Source organism: Balearica regulorum, chromosome 2 (genome assembly GCF_011004875.1).
Source record: "Balearica regulorum gibbericeps isolate bBalReg1 chromosome 2, bBalReg1.pri, whole genome shotgun sequence".
Lineage (NCBI taxonomy): Eukaryota > Metazoa > Chordata > Aves > Gruiformes > Gruidae > Balearica > Balearica regulorum.
This window is the reverse complement of record NC_046185.1, coordinates 103,947,820-103,964,503: the sequence shown is the minus strand read 5'-3', so window position 1 is coordinate 103,964,503 and position 16,684 is coordinate 103,947,820. Positions and strand designations below refer to the sequence as shown.

The following is a 16,684-nucleotide window of genomic DNA, read 5'->3' as shown; positions in this document are numbered from 1 at the left end:
GGCTCCTCTTCCAGCCTTTTATCTATATATGACTATTCTTTTGTTTAAGGAGAGCTTTCTCTAAACAAACCTTGCACAAAAGGTTTAAGTAATTAGTGATGGATTCAGGCAATGTAGCCATTCAAATATGGCTGTCCTCTGATCTAGAACGAGCTGATCAAACACCAGTAAGCTAATTATTTCAGACACTGTACAGTAATCACTAAGCTCAAATGTGAACATTTACAAACAAACCAGGTATTATTTTCTGTACTTGAAGAAAGTCTCATGATCTATATATGTCAAAACTAATACGTATCATGCGTAAGCTTCCAGCAGAAACCTAAACTACTGATGCCCACTGCCAGGAGGTATCACTATGGACCTGTTCAGCGTTTCAATAACCAGCTTAGTGTACTAATTCGTAAACTCAAAGCAGCAGCAGTTTGCATTTGAAATATAACTTGTGAGAAAGGACAAGTGGAATACAGCAGTATAGGTATTTCTCAGAAGATAAGTGCTCAGCTCTGTTCTAAATGAAATAAATGAGCAGTTTTCTGCTATCTCAGGGGGACCAAGCTTGCGCCATACTAACTTGGGACCTACAGCTCTGTTTTGTAATCCTCCTTCCGTCAACTCCCAAGCCTTAAAAATAGTGAAAATACTTTTCAAATGATCAATCCAAGTACATTCATCTCATCACCTGTCCTGAAATATTCAAAGACGGCTTTTGACTAATATTTGAACGAACAACGCTAGAGAGTCATTAGGGTTTTCTTTCCCCCAAATCAACTTCAAAGTAGACATACAAAGAACCTCACCACAGTAATTTCCACTTAGGATAAATCATTTTGGCATTTCCTAAGAAATCAAACAAGTTAAATGTCTCTCAAAACTTCACTTTCTTGGACTGGTAAGCAAGCAGGTGACACAGATGGCACCGAAGTAAACACTGTTTTGCCACAGATGACGGTACATTCCCTGCACAGCACACTGAGGGTATGAAGATGCTTCACAGAATGACAGACTATGGGCTCAATCCAACAACTCCTACTCAAATGAGTAGCCTTTACTCACATTAGAAACACCACTGAAATTAATGGGATTGAAAGAGTATGAAGTAGTCATGCAAACTGCAGTCTTTGTGGTCTTGCCCCAAACAAGCACTCCGGCGGGGGAGGAAAAGCAAGACTGAAAATAATGACTGATAAGTATTTTTTTATATATATGTGTGTATTGGAGAAATGGACATTGCCCCAGTATTTCACAAATGAGGTTTTTAACATCCCTTTCAGTAGTACTTATTAATATGAAAGCACTAAGGTGCTGTATTTATTGTTGGTTTTGAAGTGTAAGTCCTCAAGGACTTCAACAGGGAATAAAGCTTAAAAACATATGCCTCCACATGAAAGGATATTTTTGTTGTTTGTTAAAACTTGATCACTTTATGAATGACAGAAAGAAACACCAAAATTTTATGATCACTCCAGATTATTAAAAATTTTAAATGTTAAAATATTAAGTGGAGAAAAAAAATTTGTTTCAAGTTACAGCATATACCTGTTATAGAAAAACACAGCATTTTTCCATGTTTCCTTACGCTTTACAGCTTGCTTTCGTTTTCTGATATATTACAAAGTGATTAAATCCATTAAGTACCAAAGAATTTAATCTTTTTTCTTTTATTTTTCCTGAAGAGAAACAATCATTTTTCTTATTACAGCGAGGATGTGGTGCAGTAAAAATTTTCAAGGACTTTGGGGGAATTAATCGAGCACTTACTTAATCTTATAGACATGGGTTGAATTTTGCAGTTCTTAGTTACACAAAAGGTGTTGAATGGGAGTTTTGTCAAGCAGTCAGGATCTCAGCCACTAATAACCTCTCACTTATTTTCTTTTTCTCATTAGCAGTCTAACAGCTAACAGACTAATCTGAAGCTGCTACAGGATGCAAGATGAATTACAGCACATAAAGCTTACCCTATGAAAACAGGTGAAAAATTGCAGGCAACATCTCTCAGCGGTACCCGGGGCAAGCTCCTAAGCAGGTACCAACCCGCAGAGCTGCAGTGGCTCCAGCAGAGTGCTGTCACCTCGCATCGCTGGGGTCTGGCCCTAAAATTAGCCCACGGAAATTCAAACAAAGGTATTTTGAGAAAGTCACTTTGCGATGGTGATACCTGAAGCCGCTCAGGTGCTCTGCTGACTCAATGAGGGTTGACGCCGGGAGGCTTTGCTCTGCCACCCTCCCTAAGCGTACCCACCAAACGCTTTTTGGGCTGGAGCAATGCATGGCTGCGGGGAGAACGGTGTTGGCCTGTTTTCTCACCATGCGAGAGAAAAGGGTGCAGTGGGTCCTTCAGTCACCATCAGGAAATGTGTAGACTTGAGAAAAAATTGCCACAGCTTCTGACTACACGCACGCAGAATTTGTAAACCTGGCTCTACTACTTCTGAATTTTTATTGCAGGCGTACGTCTTTCTGCTCTGTGTGAGAGGAAAGCCTCTCCATGATGCGCAAGGGAAAATACAACGAATCGATGCTTCAAAATTGCTGCCATCTACTTTTGTGAAACAGACTGAAATTAAACATCACGTTCTAGTCAGGTTAATTCTGAAAACGTATGCTTTTTATTAAATGCCCCTTTTCTTAGGACTAACTACTCCCAGCCTGGGAAAAGCCCCAACCTACTCCACTGCCTTTCATCTTTGCCCCAGAATCGTTTAATTTTGTCTCAACTTAAATCACTTCTAGTTCTGTACATATAAATGACCTGAAAAGCACCTTTTCAATTATATTAAATAAAAACTGTTACAATCAAATGTTCTCTGACAATTCAGTATTTTGTTGCATTTTGTTACTCTGCATCATAGAATCCTCAAATTATCTATGATTCATAAGACACTTGGATAGAATCAGGTAAGAGAATCAACATTTTCTAGGCTTTCATCTATTTCAAATTGCTGATACCTTCTTGAAGCATTCAAACAAAAGTATCTTCTGAAGAAATCCAACAAATGTGTGAGTAAAATATTTTCTGAAGCTTCTTTTTAGACTATATACAGTAATACAAATGAAAGCATGGAAAAGTGTTGCATGAATTCCTATTATTTCTACCTTCAAAGCTGCATAATTGAGACTGAAATACTATTTTCTAAATGTAAGTATTTCTTTCAGGAAGAAAAAAACCTGGCTGATCTTTCACTGAGAAGCAGTGTACGAACTGTGAAGAAGTCGCAGAAAAAACTGCATTTGTTAACATCAGCTAAAGGTAAAATGTCTGCTAACTATGAAGACAGATGTATAAAATGCTCTCAACATGCAAATCCAATAATCATTTCAAAGTGCAGCTCGCAGCATTTTTGTATAATTAAACAAGCAATATTATAAATAAAACTCTGAGCACAGCGCACTGATACAGGACAATTATTTAGTACTCCTATCATCAGAATACATGAACTTATCTTTTCCCAAGCACAATTTAAATAAAGTAAGAAACTATATTAAAAAAAAAACCCACCATAAATTTGTTTTTTAAATTATATTCATTTGGAAACAGTAGCCTTGTAACAACATATTGATCCTTGAGAAGAACAGTATTACTTTTTCCTGAGCTTTACCATCTCTTACAACTGACGGAGCTTTTGAAGAAAGTTTTCTTAAATTGTTAGAACACGTTTATTTTCTTGCAAATTAATTCTTTTTAACTCTTTATGATAGCTTTGAATCCCATAAAGAAAGATGAATTATCACATACTGAGCCCAAGCTGTGAAACAGGAGGAGACAAATAGAGACCCCTACTGTGTTTAACAATGTAGAAGAAATTCCAGACTCAATAGAAAAATTTTCTGTCCTTTTTCTCAGACCACAAAAGCTGTTAATATGGATTTGAACAGTGGAGGGCACTCTTGCTACGCAAAACCCGGTACTGACCTGGCACACTCGGTTTGATCTATTCAGTAGCCTTAATCTCAGAATTTGTTAAGTAACAGCCACCTGTGGCACAGGCACTAACTGTATTCCGTTTAAAACATTTGCAGTTTCTAATCTGTGCAGTGAAGCACTCTGTTATCTCAGACACTGGCGCCTTTCTACGTGAACACAGATGTGGAACAGATGCAAGCTTCACAAATTGTTTGGAATATTTGCTCAGGATATCATATTAAATAAGACCTGTGCCATGTTTGTCAAAATCATATAAACAGCTATTCAGTTGGCTGTTATGGCATGCGTACATTAATTTCGGGTTGTGCAGAATTTGTATACAAATATGCTGGTATTTGTAGGAATTAAGTTTATTTGGAACGCATCAAGTTTTACTGGGAATCCTAAAAAAAAAAACAAACCCAAAACAAATGAGGTCAATACTTCTAATTGCTGATGTGAAAAAGATTGAAAAAACAAAACAAATAAACTAGAAGTAAGCAGAACATTAGATTCTGAATAGCTTTCCTATTTTGAAAAGTATATAATTAACTACATCCTAAACTACGTTACTCTAACGCCCTGCAGAATGAAGCCAGCCGCTCTCTGAACAACCACAGAAGCACTGACAAATCTGTGTTTGGAGGCTCACAAGCAGAGAAGCCAATGCGAGGACCAAATCCTGCATCCCCTCAGCATCTCAAAACTGAACTTACAAATACCAGACTCAATGGCACTACTCCTTTGAGTAAAATTACTCACATGCAGGAGTACTTAAAAGAGCAAACTCGGAGTGATTCGATGCCAGTTGTGCAGCTCAGGCATTTTGCTCATTTACCATTTCGTATACTGCAGTATTGCACAGGATAGCAAAGCACATAAAGATCTAAACAAATTTGTTAGCCTTCATCATTTCCAGCTTTGGGGACATTACTACATCAACAAAATCATAAAATACTATTATCAAATGGCACCAGTGGAAGGGATCTCCTGAAACACTGACTAGCGAGTCGGTTTTGATTAACAGAAACAAAAATGCTGTGGCACCTGCAGGGTTAATTAAGCAGCTCAAGATGCTGGGCTTCACAAAAGGAAACCTTTTTCCTTTTTTAAGAACTGTAAACACTTGTGCTGAACTAGATGGGCATTTGATAAGCTGTACAGCATGTAGCAAACTCAGAGGGATCTCTAGTTAACACTCAAATTCAGTGTTAACACTTAACAGAACAGTGGTAAGCCGTGCTGCCAAGGTCAACTGCACAGATGTACTAATTGTATTATGAGCTTGACATCTAGTGGCCACCCCTGGCAGGGCAAAGCAGGCAAAGGTTAAATCAGCAAGCCTTGTCAAAGCACTTCTAACTACCCACCCTCAGGGAGAGTCCTGGGGAAGCTTTCTGGCGCTCTGCAGTCCCACCTTCTCCCCGGCTGCAGGCTGAGCTCCTGCAGCAGCCCGCTGCGCGACCGCGCAGGGCAGCGACCGACCGCGCAGGGCAGCGACCGCGCAGGGCAGCGACCGACCGCGCAGGGCAGCACCCACCCGCGCAAGTCAGCACCCACCCGCGCAAGGCAGCACCCACCCGCGCAGGGCAGCACCCACCCGCGCAAGGCAGCACCCACCCGCGCAGGGCAGCACCCACCCGCGCCCCCGCCCCGGCCGGGCGGTCGGCAGGCAGCTCCTGGAGAAGGTCAACAGCCTTCCCAAGTGTTCCGGTGTGCCTCGCTCTCTGTGTCAAAAGTTTGTGGACATTTTTTGGTGTTTCTTTTTCAACCAGTGAGAGGGTCCAAATCTTGGAGGGGACTGGTGAGAGGGGAGCAGGGGAGAACGAACCAGTATTACAGATTGGCAGCAAGAGTTTCAGAAGGGCTGGTTTTAAAGATTTAGCTTACCCTGTAATAAATGTTGTTCATGCGTGTTCACTTTCTGTACTTAAGTACAGCAAGGAAATACTAAAGACCCCACTCTTAAGTGCACTATCTTTTCACTTTTCAACTTAAAAGAAATACATTTTTAAATGTGTTTCATTATGGTTTTCTGTCACCCTTTTAAACAATTATTTTTCTGGCTTTCCCAATTTTGAAGGGGTTTTTCTTGATAAGAAGAAATGTACTCTATGTCCAACAGCACTGTAACTGAACCAGCTCCTAAAAGTGTATTTTGGACTAAATTCCTTTTGGTTTTGGTTTTTTCTTTTTTTTAAATTAATGGAAAGCCCTCACTACATTTAGTGGGGAATTTTAAGAGGGCAAAGGAAATAGGATTTTGGCTCTTTACATTAAAATGTACAATTCAATAAAAATTTACTGCTGGAACTAGATTTACTCATGCGTCTTCTGAAAAAAATAATATATATAGCAAATTACTCTCATTTTACAAATGCAATATTACGAAAGAAATTATTTTTACATGCTTTATTTTGGAAAATGTGTCAGTACTTAACTATTTTAATGTCATGCCAGACCTGGTTTATTATCAGCAAAAGTGATTGACTCATGTCCTGACTGATGGATAGTCAACAGATATGCCTGTCCTGGCTTGGCAGTCAACAAATCAAAGGAAGGAAAGATATCCAGAAAATCTTCCCAGGACTCAAACTATTTTTCAGAAATAGCACTAATACCCGCTATTAATTTGTTTATTTTTACTCTTTAAAATGCCACCCATTTTTTGAATTGTAGCTTTTCCTCTTTCTTAGGCAAGAAGCAATTTTCAACAGCTAAATGTATGCATATTAACAGCTTAATTACACAGAATTTAAACCAAAACCTTTCAAAATTTCCTCCCTCCCACTCCAAAAAAAAAAGAGCCTTAATGTCTGCCTCAGGAGATGGTAAGACTTCCTCAAGATCAGCACCACCAGATAAAATCTGACCCAGTTTTGTCTACTTTCATTGTTATACAAACACCAGCAAATTGGCTGATTGTTGTCCTTTCCTTATTATTCCAAATATTTTCCTATTGCTAACACCATTCAAAACAGAATATTTAAAAAATTACACAAATACAGATGTTACATAGTCTGAATGTTGTGTCTACTGCAATAGCAGAACTATTTATATAAAGTTTCAATTACCAGTTCTTATCAAAGGGACAATTTATAGCAATACTTATTCAGCCTTTATTTTTCGAAAAGCCTTCTCTTACAGCTGCCTCAGAACAAACATTTGCAAAAATCACCTAAGTTTTATGGTTACTGACAGCTGCTTGTGACTTCTCAAGTTTTAGAGGCAATACTGTCTAACCGCTGTGGAATAACCTCTATTTTGTACGTAGGAATATCCCTCCAGAATGTGTTTTTACCCTCTGTATATGCAGATAAGAGTGAATACACTCACATGAAGCTGGCTGCTCCACAGCCAACTGTGTCATTGTTGTAGCGGATGGAGCATGTGTGTCTGTGTACGTACTCCAGAAGAACACCAAGCGCAGTCACAAACTGCTCAAAACTGCACAGCTCAATCCCACTTCACCAGGATGAAAAGGATCCATTAGTTTAGACTACGTTGTATGTATCGAAGAGTAGGGGGGGAAAAATAGGTCCAGTATTTTAAAAAAATTATTGTAAAAGGCACATTAGAAAACTGTCATTACACAGTTCACTACAAGGTAACCCTTCCACCTCAGACTAAACAATGATACATCCTTGCCAAAAACTTTGCATGAAAAAGTCCAAAGCATCATTTCTCATCACCCTCACCAGTACCTCACTTGCACACTCTTAAGAATCACTTTTCAGCATTACAAAACCCCCCTTTTATTATCCCTACTTTAAAAATACAAATGCTGTATCGGTGCTTTAATATCAAAAGTAATCGGAGTTGAAGCATGTGCATTGTATCTATAATTCTGATTAATTGTAATTTGTTGAATTTGGCAAGTGTATTAGAAATGTAATTCTAGCTATTACAATGCTTTATGTTTACTGAGAAACTGAGATTATTGTATTCTACAGGCAGTCATTTGAGTCCTTCTGCTGCTGTTGTTAAATCATTGCCATTATATCTTCTAATTCAGTAACCCCAGAGTTTTTTTAAATAGGTATCTTTTGTTCACTCTTCTACAGTGCAATTATTCAAGTAATATATCATCACCAGCTGTTTGTTAACACTTCTTTTCAAAATTATTAAGAAAATATTTTTAGCATTTCACTTTCAACAAATAATTTCAAACAATTCTGAGAGTAAATCTGTAGTTGATGACATTGCTAATTATCTTCAGATTTCCAACAGTTTCTCACCATTATGACATTGCCCTGTTTGAATGTAGTTGTGCTATGCTGTAGCCCAAGATGGCTGTACAATTATTTGTTCTGATTCTAAAACTTCTGTGGTAACGTTAGCACAAAAGTTATGGTGAGACCAGTCAACTTAAAATCCGGCCTAATGTTTATCTTCCATTCTGCTCCCCATTCTGCCAGGCTTCTCTCTGCTACTGTGAATGTCCCTTCACTTCATGTTTATGGCACATTCATTTCCGAACAGGAATTAATAAAATCTATTTTGAGGTCGTATTAAACACGATTTCATTAAATAACTAATAAGCTTCATTTGCTTAATCTTGTGTTAACAACAACTTGCACCTTGGAAGATAAATAGCCAAATTAGTGAAAAGGCTACAGGTATCAAATAATACTGCTTAAACAGTTTACTTTCTAAAACCGACAAATATTCTTGCACTGTGCAACTATTTTTGGCCTGTTGCAAAATATTCTCAGGAACTGTAGCAATGTCTTGATTACAGCTGTGACCAGAAATGAAGAACACTGACTGGACAAGAAGTGGTTCAATTCGCGAGATTTGGAGCGCTTGTTGTATCTGGCCTATAAAATTGCTTTCAGAATAGCAATCGTTAGGCTTCCTAATATAACGTGTAAATGATTTACATTACACTAATGTGCACTAGATAGCCCTCTGCTCGTGTATCCCGTCTCCACCTTGTTCACATTTCTCAAAGGAAAGTGCAAAACCAACAGCACTACTTTCGCTTGTTAAATGTTAACTATGAAGGGTTTCACTCTATTAATTAAAATATGTTTTAATAAAAGGAAACATAGCACATTTTGATAACAGCCTTCTAAGGCTGAAAAGTATTTACATTGTTGCATTTTAGGGCTGCTGTGAAAGCCGATTTTGTGCTATTCAGGGACCACAATAATAACGCTTTAAAATTCCTCACTGGGATGCAATGTAGTCCTTTTGATGGAAAGACTGTCTTTCTCATTCGGCAGAAATAAATCCATTCATTTGATCATGTAGTCATTGAGGGCAATACAAAACAAACCAAGTGTGAGAAATTCTATGTGATGAAGTAAACAAAACAAAACCCCCCAAAAAAGGGGGAAAAAAAAAAACATTTCCATGACAAAAAGATTCTTTGTCCTTAATCTACCCACCATATGCAAGCGTTTCTTTTTAGCATATCTCTTGTTCTAATCTCGGGTGACATGGCTACATAGATAAGATTCACAAAACAAAACAAAAACCTAGTTTAACAATTTTTTTCAATTTATTAACTCGCCAGGAGTGTCATAATGAAGTAGTGGGGTTTTATTTTTCTGTATTGAAATGGATTCAGAGCATGTAAAAGTTTATAATGCTAGTGATAAAATCTTAGACCTAGAACCCACCCCAACAGAGACTGAGCTGAACAAATCTTGTTTACATAATAAAATACTAATTCTCATCTGCTTGCCTACCTTAATTTATTTTACAGGACCACTGTTTCCTAAGGAAAAAAATAAAATTTTGAAAATGCACTGCTTAGCTCCTTCGCTGTGACAGAAGGAAACGTTTCCCTGTGTGGCTGTTATTGTCAACACCCAAGTGGGTTTTCCTGGAGCAGTGGCAATAGCCCCTGCAGCAGCCCTGGACAGCGTGGGACTCACTCCCTGGCTCCCAAAATACCCTGGGAAGGAGCAGGAGGCTTAACGATTTGCCAGTCTGACAGATGTTTTAACCTGATGAAGTGGATTCACGCTGCCTTAAGCTTCAGGGCTGTAAAGTTCAGATACAATAGTCAAAATCCTCCTCGGGCTTCAACTTTGCTGCCTTTCTCTCCCCACGGATGCAACTTAAAAGTCATTATAGTTTTGAAGCAGAAGAATGACTTTTTTTCTTTTCCAAGGGAGGGAGAGGGGGGATAAAACAGTGGAGCAAGGGGCCTACACTGAAAGCAGAAAACACTGGGGCTCCCACTTGGTTATGCGAGAAACCAAGAAAACAGTGGGCTCTATGCAAAGAGGAAAAGAAAAACTTTGAAGTGGAAGCTCTCAACTTAGCCCAGGAAAAGTGAGTATGGGCTATGGCATGCCTTTGCACACTGCAATGCCAAGGACTACTAAGGAAATTAAAACTAAAAAAACCAAAACCAAAAACAAACCAAAAAAACCCACCCACCCCCCAACAAAAAAACCACGCTGCAGCCGTCTTCTTGAAAAAATTACAGCTAAGTGGAAATAAGGAGTGATTACAGCCCAAATCTTTCGAGCTTTGGACACTTGTTCAGTAGCAGCCTGGGCAGCCCAGATGCATAAAAGCAAGTGTGCGTGTGGCTGCGTGTGGGGAGGGAGCGAAGAATGGCGGATGGGCGAGAAAATAACCCTTCCCCACTGCCTGCAGCCGGCGCGACAGGGGCTGGTGGCGGTGGTGGCACTCCGTGTCACCTACCACTGATAACAATTACAGTCGCAGCAGAGCCAGGAGGCGAAGGGGGGAAGGCAGCGCGGGGGGGGGGGGGGGGGGGGGGGGGGGAGGCGAAAAGCTGCTGCTCAACCTTCTCGAAAATAATGAAATCGACTCCGCTGCCCCCGAGCACCCGAGCGGCCCTGCCCGCTCCTACCGGGGTCCCCTGCCCGCCGCCAAGCCACGGTCCCCCCGCTCCCCCGGCGCTTGCCGGGGCAAACGGGGGGGAGCGGCCGGTGCAGCCCAAAGCCCAAGCGGGCTGCCCAGAAACCCGCCTACCCTCGCAGCCTGCGCCGGGCGGCCAGGGACGGAGGGGGGGAAGCCCCTGGCCCCGGCCGCGGTGGGGCTGCCCCGGAGGCGCGTCCCGGGGCCTGGCAGCCCCCGGCCCGCGGGACTCTCCGGAGTCCGCAGCCCCAGGCGGGGCACCCCGGCCCCGGCCGCCCCAACTTTCCTGCCGGCGGGGCGAGGGGGAACGTGGCTACTACCCGCTCCGAGCTCTACCGGGAGGGTGGGGGGGGGGAGGGTGGAAGGGGAGAAAAAAAAGGGTACCCCAAAAAATAGAGGGAGGGAGTGCAGCGGAGAGGAGGAGGCGGCAGGCGCTGCTCCCCGGTGCCCGCTCATGCCGCTGCCCGAGCCCGGGTGAGCGGGGAGGGAGGGCCTCGCCCCGCCGCCGAGCCCAGCCGCGATAAAAGCGCTCGGGAGGCCGGGAGGGAGCTGCTGGGAGGGATGGTTAGTCAGGGGGTGGGCTGCAGAAACTTGGCTAAACTGCTAACTTCTCAGTTCCGCTGCCTCTTCCCCCAGCTGCTCTAATTCCCATTCTCCCGCTGCAGAGTAATTGCGCTCCCATGTTCACCATCACCATAAATCCACCTATCTCCATCCGAAACACACTCACAAAAGGAGAGAGAGAAGGAGAAAGAGGCGCCGGGAGCCCTTACCGTGCTCAGAAACTACCTCCGCTTGCAGCTCTTCGTCCGATTTGAGATGCTGGGGTTTCGCTTGCTTTCGACGAGACATGCTGCTAACTGAGCCGTCTTGACTCTGCTTTTTGCAGAGGCATCAGCGACGTGGAGGTGGAAAGGGGGGAGGAATTGGGAACGAGGGAAGGGGGGTGGGGGCTGGAAATAACTGTTCGCAAATAAAAGTCGAGTTGCAAAACAAACCAACCAAACAACAACAGAAAAGGCAACCAAACAACAACAAAAAAAAAAAAAAAAAAAAAGGGAACGCTAACCAGCCAACCAAACTGGGAGTGAGTGAGTGAGCGGGTGAGTGGGTGAGCGAGTGGGGGATTATCCGGGCGGGGTGTGCGCGGTGCGGTGGGGTGTGCGCGGCGGGCTGGGGCGGCTGCGCGGAGCGCGCATGGGGCTCTGTAATTATGATTGTGAATAATGCATGGCGATTAATGGTGCTGGGGGCGAGCGCGGATTGGCGCGGCTCCAGCGGACTCAGGCTGCATATGTAAATGAAGGACGGGGCTCCGCAATTAGCCGCTTCGCTCCGCCAAATGATGCGTCTCCCCGGCACTGGCAGCGCCGCCTGCGAGAGGCACCGACCGCGGCGGCGGCAGCAGCGGCGGCGGCAGCAGCAGCAGCAGCGAAACACACACGCACCACGCAGGAGGGCTCTGTTTTGCACACACTTTACACAACATATGTGCAAGGTTCACTTGTTGGGGGAGGTCACGATCTTCGCTCTTCTTCCTCCACGGCTCTCAGTTTCTTTTGCTCTGCTTTCTTCTGCTCTCTTTGCTTTCTTTCCTGGCTCGCTTGCTTGCTTTCTTCACATCACTCTGTGTCCTCTTCTCTCTTGGTCACTCTTTCCCCAGAAGTTGATCTGCAAGGCATCTGATTTCTGTGTCCGTGTGAGTAATTTCTTCCGAGGAGGAAAAGAAAGTTTTGTGTATGCTTTTTCTTTCTCCCTTTCTTTTCAGTGTGCGTGTGTGTCGCTCTGCTCTTCTTTCCCCTTGATCTTCACATGCTCGTCTTTAGCTCTTCCTCCATCCTGTCTCCTTTTCCGTCCGTCTTTCTGTGTCTCCCCTTCCCGGCTGACTTTTGTTCTCTCTCGAAAGCGCACGCACGCACAACGCAGAAGACCTTGGGCAGTTTTGTCTTTCACCTCTCCTTCCTTCTTCTTTGTCTTGCAGCCTCTTTCTCCAAGCAGAGACTCCCCGTTGGTGGTGGTGGTCACTTCCTGTTGTCTATTGGTAGGAAGTTTTTTTTCTTTCTCCCTCTCTCTCTCAGGTTGTAATGACTTTTTGTGACACTCCTCACCCTCCCCCCTACTCCCCCCCCGGCTCAGTCGTGTGTCCTGTTAGCTAATGACAGCGGTCTCGCGTGTGCGCCGATGAGCAAGTCCTTGGTCTCCAGCAAATAGTATCGATCCTCTCCCGGATTTGGGGGGTGGGGGGCGGCCGGTGGTGTTGTCGCAGGGGTGATCCCCCCCTCCCCTGCCTCGCCTTGCTCGCAGGGGCGCCGGTAGCCGCTCCCTGTGCAGCGGTTCCCCCGGTCGATGCCTCCGCTCCGCGCCGAGCAGCGGTGCGCGCACCGCGGCCGCTGTTGATTTCGGGCAGATAAACTTTCGAGTTTGGGAGCAGTGCGGGTCACACGGCAGCTCCTCCTACTCTCCTCCTCCTCCTCCGCCTCCCGTGCCGCGCTGCCGGGGCCGCCGCCGGGGCTGCCCCCAGCCCCGCAGCCCGATCAGCTCCCCGCCGCCTCCGAGCCACCCTCTCTGCACGCACTTTCCCAACAGCGGCTTTTCTCCCAGGCCCCCCCCCTTTTTTTGTAAAAGTGGGGGGGGGGGTAAGAGAGAGACTTCCCCCCCCCCCCTTTCCCCTCTATCGCATTACAAGTTGCCGGGCAGCCGGGCCGAGCCTCCCCCGCCCCGTCCCGCCGCCTCGCGTCCCCTCCCGCCCCGTCCGCCCCCCGGGGAGGCGGGCGGTCCCGCCGCCGCGCAGCAGCAGCTCCAGCGCTCCGGCCGCCGCCACAAGTTGCCGCTTCCCGTCGCCGTCCCTGCCCGCCTCCCCCTCCGCCGGGGCGGGCGGGGAGCGCGGCCAGCCCGGCTCCCATGGCAGGGAGCCGCCGCTAGGATGTACCCCACCGTCGCCGATCGCCGCCGCACCGCGCAGGGCCCCGCAGTACGCGCACTGCCTGGGCGCGTAGCTCCGCGCCTGGGTGTGCGTGTGTGGTTTTGGGGCTGGAGCAGTCCCTGCGCCCCCTCCGCTGTTTTTTTTTTGTTTTTTTGTTTTTTTTTTTTTAAATTTTTGGGGGGTTTGGTTTTGTTTTAACTGTTAGTTGCAGACGGGTCCCTGCGCGCTGCTCGGCCCGTCCTCCCCCGCCCCGTGCCGCGCTCGGCGAGCGGCCCCGGCGCCGGCCCTCGCTGGGGCGCGGAGGCGCAGCCCACCTTTCCGGGCGCGGCGCGGGGGCGGGAGGGCGGCGGGCAGCTCAGCGTGTGGGGCTGGGGATCAGTGAAAGGGATTTGCTCCTAATACCCCCACCCCGGCCCGTGTAATCCAGCCCTAGTCCTTAAAACACACTAACCCCGGCTTCTTTGGGAGACTCCTCTGTGTAAACTTTCCCTGCTGATAGCTCGCTTTATCTCCTGCGTTGTGATACTGTGTCTCTGGGCTTTCAGTGTATTCCCCGCTTTTATGTGGGTAGGCAAACCAAATAAAGTTAGAGGCGACAGTTCAGGCCACTCCGGATAGTTTGCTGACATGCATACAATCAGCGATTTCTGTGGTGCAGGTATTCGTTAGAAACGGGCACGACCCTAAAGGGAATCAACAGTGAAACGTCAAATCAATGCCTTTTAGATATTAGACAAGTATACTTTTCTGTCCTTCGTTTAGGGAAATGTGTACACGAGAGCCCTCGCAATGACTGCCCCTTTATAATTAAAAAACTTGTTTACTGTCTATAAATTCTAATGCATCTTCTCTCCGTGCATCCATCCTTGCTGAAAGTTTGGTCGCACCGAAAGTGTCTCATTTAAAATATCTGGAGAGGATCGTGATGGCTGAAATCTGATGTAATTTTCTAATATGAAGTGGGAGGGAATGAGACCATTAATTGAGCATTTTTTTTTTTTTTCCGTCAGAAGTAGGGATTTATTGCACCCGGCGCACACGAATAACACGTTACGCGTGTGTGTGTATATGCTGCATTATATTGTAGGCAGCGTGCAGGTGAAAGCGAGCGTCTGCGGGCTTTCAAGTAACCCTTAGCACCGGCGCCGCGAGTGGGAACCTGGAGTTCGGGCTTCTCCTTCACAAGCTGAGAGATACCTTTCTCCGACTTGCTTTAGGTGCAGGGGCTCAGCTACCCTCTGTGACCGAAACGTTTGCCTGGAATGAGAGAGGACGCACTTTAACCTCGCTCAGACATTTTTTCCCAATTGCAGTAGTACCAGAAATGCGTCAATTTTCATCCAGTCGTCTTTTGAAAGGATTTGTTGCTGTTGCTCAGGCAACATTTTTTTTTCTCCCCTAAACTTTGGCGGGTTTTGTTGCCCAGTGCCTGGTAGTTCCCCCAGCAGCAGACGATTTCTTGAAGAGCTTTTTAAAAGTGCCTTTCTTATAGCGCGATGTGAGGGCGGGGGGGGGGGGGGGGGAGAAGAAAAGGCAGCTTATTGACAGCATTATAAAAACAAAACTTTGTCCTTTGTAAAAAATAAAATGATTGCAAATTAATATGATTTTGCGGAACGTGAGAGAATCTTTAAGTGGAAAATTAAATAATCACATCTTTAATGTTTAATGAACAATGGAGAACACAACAGGCAAGAAAGGCATAATTACCAGATTTGTATCTCTTGACATTAACATATTCTAGGGTTACAAGTGATACATTTTATGGTTTTCTTTTCCCTTACGCCGCTCTCCTTTCCGCTTTTTCACTTGGAGAAAAAACCCGCCGCAATACGCGGGGGTCACGGAGCAAGTTGCCGGGCGGCGCGGCCGCTGGTTCCCCCCCGCCTCTCCCCCCCGCCGGGGACGCGCCGCCGAGCCCCGGCTCCGGCGGGCACCGCCGGGACCGGCGCACATCGTCGGGGGAAACTTTCTGCCCGAGCTGTGTGGAAAACCCTGACAGTGCAGAGGGCTCGGGAGGCGAGTGGAAAGTTATGAAGTGATACGCGTCTCCTCCGGCCCTTGCCTCCACACCCCCACACCCACCCCGGCTCCCCATTACACCGCAAAGTTTTCCACGGACCTTTTAATTAATCTTCCGGACTCGAGGGCGGGGGGGGGAAAAAAAAAAAAAAAAAAAAAAAGGATGCATTCGCTGAAGTTGGGCTGCGAAAAACACGGCCACTGCGGGGGGTGGGGGGGGGAAATCGCTTAGCCGCGTAAATCTCTGCGCACCCACGTCGGTAGGTGCGCGCAGACGAGCGGGGGACGCGGCATCGCGCACGTGTGCGCGGCAGCTGCGCGGCCGGCAGTCACGCGTGTCCCGGCGCAAACCGCGCCCGCTCGCGTCCCCCTCGCCGTGACTGGTGGGTCCACTAAAATACTTTACTTTTGATGGGAAGCAAAAGTTGGTTTCCTCTCCGTAATTAAATCTAATTTGTTAATTGTCGTCTTCTTTTGCGATGTTGATTTCATCCTCAGAAGCGACACGTTATTATTCTGCCAGCTTAATAATATTATTTACCAGCCAGTACTTTATTTTTCACATTAATGGGGCACCTAGTTACACGTTTGCTTTAATTTTTATCCTTATTCATAGTTAATAAAAACCTTCAGAAAGCTTATCTACAAGATTGACTCTACAAAGAGCTTATAAGTAGTTCAGTCTACACTTATGCTTTATACGAGGCTATTGTTCTTAAACCCATCAAAGTTACCAACATGCGGATAAGATGGATCTGACGTTTCGTGCAATCCATCTACTGTCTTTTACAGTTATTATTTTGCTCAGCAACTTTATTCGAAGGGGCGTGCAATTATTTGGGCTTTATTTTCTATCGTCTTCTACTCTTTGTGGCAAGCTGAAGTAGCATCTTCCCACCCCCTTTCCGCACCACAACTTTTGTTGGAGGACCCTGGGGTTAAATCCAGCACAATTTTGTCTGTTTAAAGCCTCAACAACTGACCGC

At 45.5% G+C, this 16,684-nt stretch overlaps 1 protein-coding gene across 2 annotated transcripts in view; it reads right to left on the bottom strand.

The window, feature by feature from the left end:
* The window catches only part of SALL3 (spalt like transcription factor 3), a 25,349-nt gene extending 12,062 nt beyond the window's left edge, over positions 1 to 13,287 (bottom strand). For both annotated transcript variants that reach the window (XM_075745188.1, XM_075745189.1), the window contains exon 1: positions 11,527 to 13,287. In XM_075745188.1, coding sequence (XP_075601303.1) covers positions 11,527 to 11,605 — 79 coding nt within the window. In that variant the 5' untranslated portion in view covers positions 11,606 to 13,287. The remainder of the gene's footprint in view (positions 1 to 11,526) is intronic.
* Between the last annotated feature and the right edge of the window lie 3,397 nt (positions 13,288 to 16,684).